The sequence below is a fragment of the Formica exsecta genome, unplaced genomic scaffold, assembly GCF_003651465.1.
Source record: "Formica exsecta isolate Colony F162 unplaced genomic scaffold, ASM365146v1 scaffold3603, whole genome shotgun sequence".
NCBI classification, from domain to species: Eukaryota; Metazoa; Arthropoda; class Insecta; order Hymenoptera; family Formicidae; genus Formica; species Formica exsecta.
This window is the reverse complement of record NW_021850851.1, coordinates 21,095-23,561: the sequence shown is the minus strand read 5'-3', so window position 1 is coordinate 23,561 and position 2,467 is coordinate 21,095. Positions and strand designations below refer to the sequence as shown.

Sequence of the window (2,467 nt, the reverse complement as noted above, 5' to 3'; positions counted from 1 at the left end):
TAGAATTTCAAAAACGTGGATTACCACATATACATTTGTTAATTATATTAAATTATAAGGATTATAAGATAACAACTTCTGAAACAATTGATAAATTTATTTCCGCAGAAATTCCTGATCCTAATGAAAATGAAAGTTTACATAATGTTGTAATGAAACATATGATTCATGGGCCATGTGGAGATTGGTGTCTGATAAACGATAAATGTTCGAAACATTTTCCAAAACCATTTCGACCCGAGACAATTATGGATGAAGATGGTTATCCACAATATTGTCGAAGAAATAATGGATTGTTGTATGAAAGACTTGGACGATATGTTGTTGATAACCGATATGTTGTTCCATTTAATCCAATGCTTTTACTTTTATTTAATAGCCATATTAATGTTGAAATAGTTTCGAGTATACGGTCTGTAAAATACTTGTATAAATATATTTATAAAGGTCACGATTCTGCGTCTGTAATTATTGGAGAAAATATAGATAAAACGATAATTCATGACGAAATTCAAGATTTTATCGAAGCTCGTTATGTCGGGCCCGTGGAAGCTTGTTGGCGTATTTTAAGCAAACCTTTGCAAGAGAAAAGTCACGCTATATTTCGTTTACCGATTCATTTACCAAACGAACATAGTGTAATAATCGATAATATTATTAATAATGATGGAATAAGATCTGCCGTAGAACGAGTAACAATGTTGTTTAATTATTTTGAGTTAAATGCTCGAGATGAGAAAGCGAAACAATATTTATATACTGATATTCCATCTCATTATGTATTTAAAAAAGTTACAATTAACGGCAGAACCATTAATCGCTGGGAGAAACGTCAAAGATATTTTAATTGTATCGGTCGTATGTATTCCGTCAGCCCGTCTCACAATCAGATAGAATTGTTTCATTTACGTATACTTTTACTACATGTTAGAGGAGCTACGTGTTTTCAAGAATTAAGAACAGTTAATAACGAGATACATCAAACTTTTACCGCTGCATGTTTAGCATTAGGACTCATAGAAGATGATGAAGAATGGTATCGTGCAATGAACGAAGCAAAAGTTTGGATGATGCCAAAACGATTTCGTAATTTATTCGTACGAATTTTGATTCATTGTCAACCAGTTCATCCGAAAAAGTTATGGGACGAGTTTAAAAGAGATATGTCGGAAGATTATATAAGACGATATGGATCTACAATGGGAATAAAGAAGGTTTATAATTATATTGTTAATTTGCTTTAAATGGAAGGATCAAATATTGCTAATTTTCCTGAAATGGAACAATTAACAGAAGAACAAGAAATAGATGATGAAGAACAGATTCAAGAGGATACATTGATAGGTATGCGACAATATGAACAATTAAGCAGAGAACAAAAAGAAATTGTTGATAGTATTTTAGTAACAACAGCAACTAACAATCACAGTAATAATTGTTTTTATATCAATGGTCCAGGTGGTTCTGGTAAAACTTTTATTTATACGACCTTGTATTATTTATTTAAAAGCAGAGGAAAAGTAGTAAGTACTATGGCATTTACCGGCATTGCTGCGATATTACTTCCAAATGGGAGAACGATACACAAAGTTTTTGGGTTGCCTGTACCTCTTTTCCCAGATTCTACATCGAACATTAAAGTTCAATCTAAAGAGGCTGAAAATTTAAAACTTGTGGATGTTTTTATTATAGACGAAGCTCCAATGGCACCACGTTATGTATTAGAAATAATGGATCGAACATTACGCGATATAATGCAAAATGATTTATATTTTGGTGATAAAATCGTTCTTCTTGGTGGAGACTTTAGACAATTATTACCTGTAAAAGAAAGAGCTACGCGTTGTGAAATTATAAATTTATCGATAAAATGTAGTATTCTATGGAAACAATTTAAAATATTTTCATTGACACAAAATATGAGAACTTTACCACACAAAAAAGAATTTGCACAATTTTTACTAAATTTAGGTAATGGTTCCTTAAATGATAACTCAGATAATGTTCACATTCCAGAAAAATGTATAGCAAACGCAAACTCGGATATAGTTAAAGACATGTATGGAGACATTATAATACGTAAACAATATAAAACTATGGCTAATCACGTTATATTATCTGCAAGGAATGTCGATGTTGATGAAATAAATGAAAAAGTAGTAAGTTTGTTGGATGAAACGACAGAGAAAGTTTATACAAGTGTGGATACTCTTGAAACGACTGGAGATAATGAAGATATACATGAAATAATTCTGATAGAATATCTTAACTCTTTAAACCCAACGTGTCTTCCACCTCATGAATTACGCTTAAGAAAATACACTATTGTTATGCTTATTAGAAATCTTAGTATCAGTGAAGGTTTATGCAATGGTACCAGACTATTAGTTTTAGATTTAGATAATAACTTATTGCGTTGTGAAATTTTAACAGGTAATAAGATTGGAGAAATTGTTTTTCTTAATCG

The 2,467-nt window shown here is 31.0% G+C and overlaps 1 protein-coding gene across 1 annotated transcript; it reads left to right on the top strand.

Moving 5' to 3' along the window:
* Positions 1–108: 108 nt before the first annotated feature.
* On the top strand, positions 109–1,244 carry LOC115238862 (the record flags this gene model as incomplete). The annotated part of the gene is made up of 1 exon (XM_029812996.1): positions 109–1,244. A coding segment is annotated over one exon (1,136 nt), but the record flags the coding sequence as incomplete, so codon positions are not given.
* Positions 1,245–2,467: the final 1,223 nt, after the last annotated feature.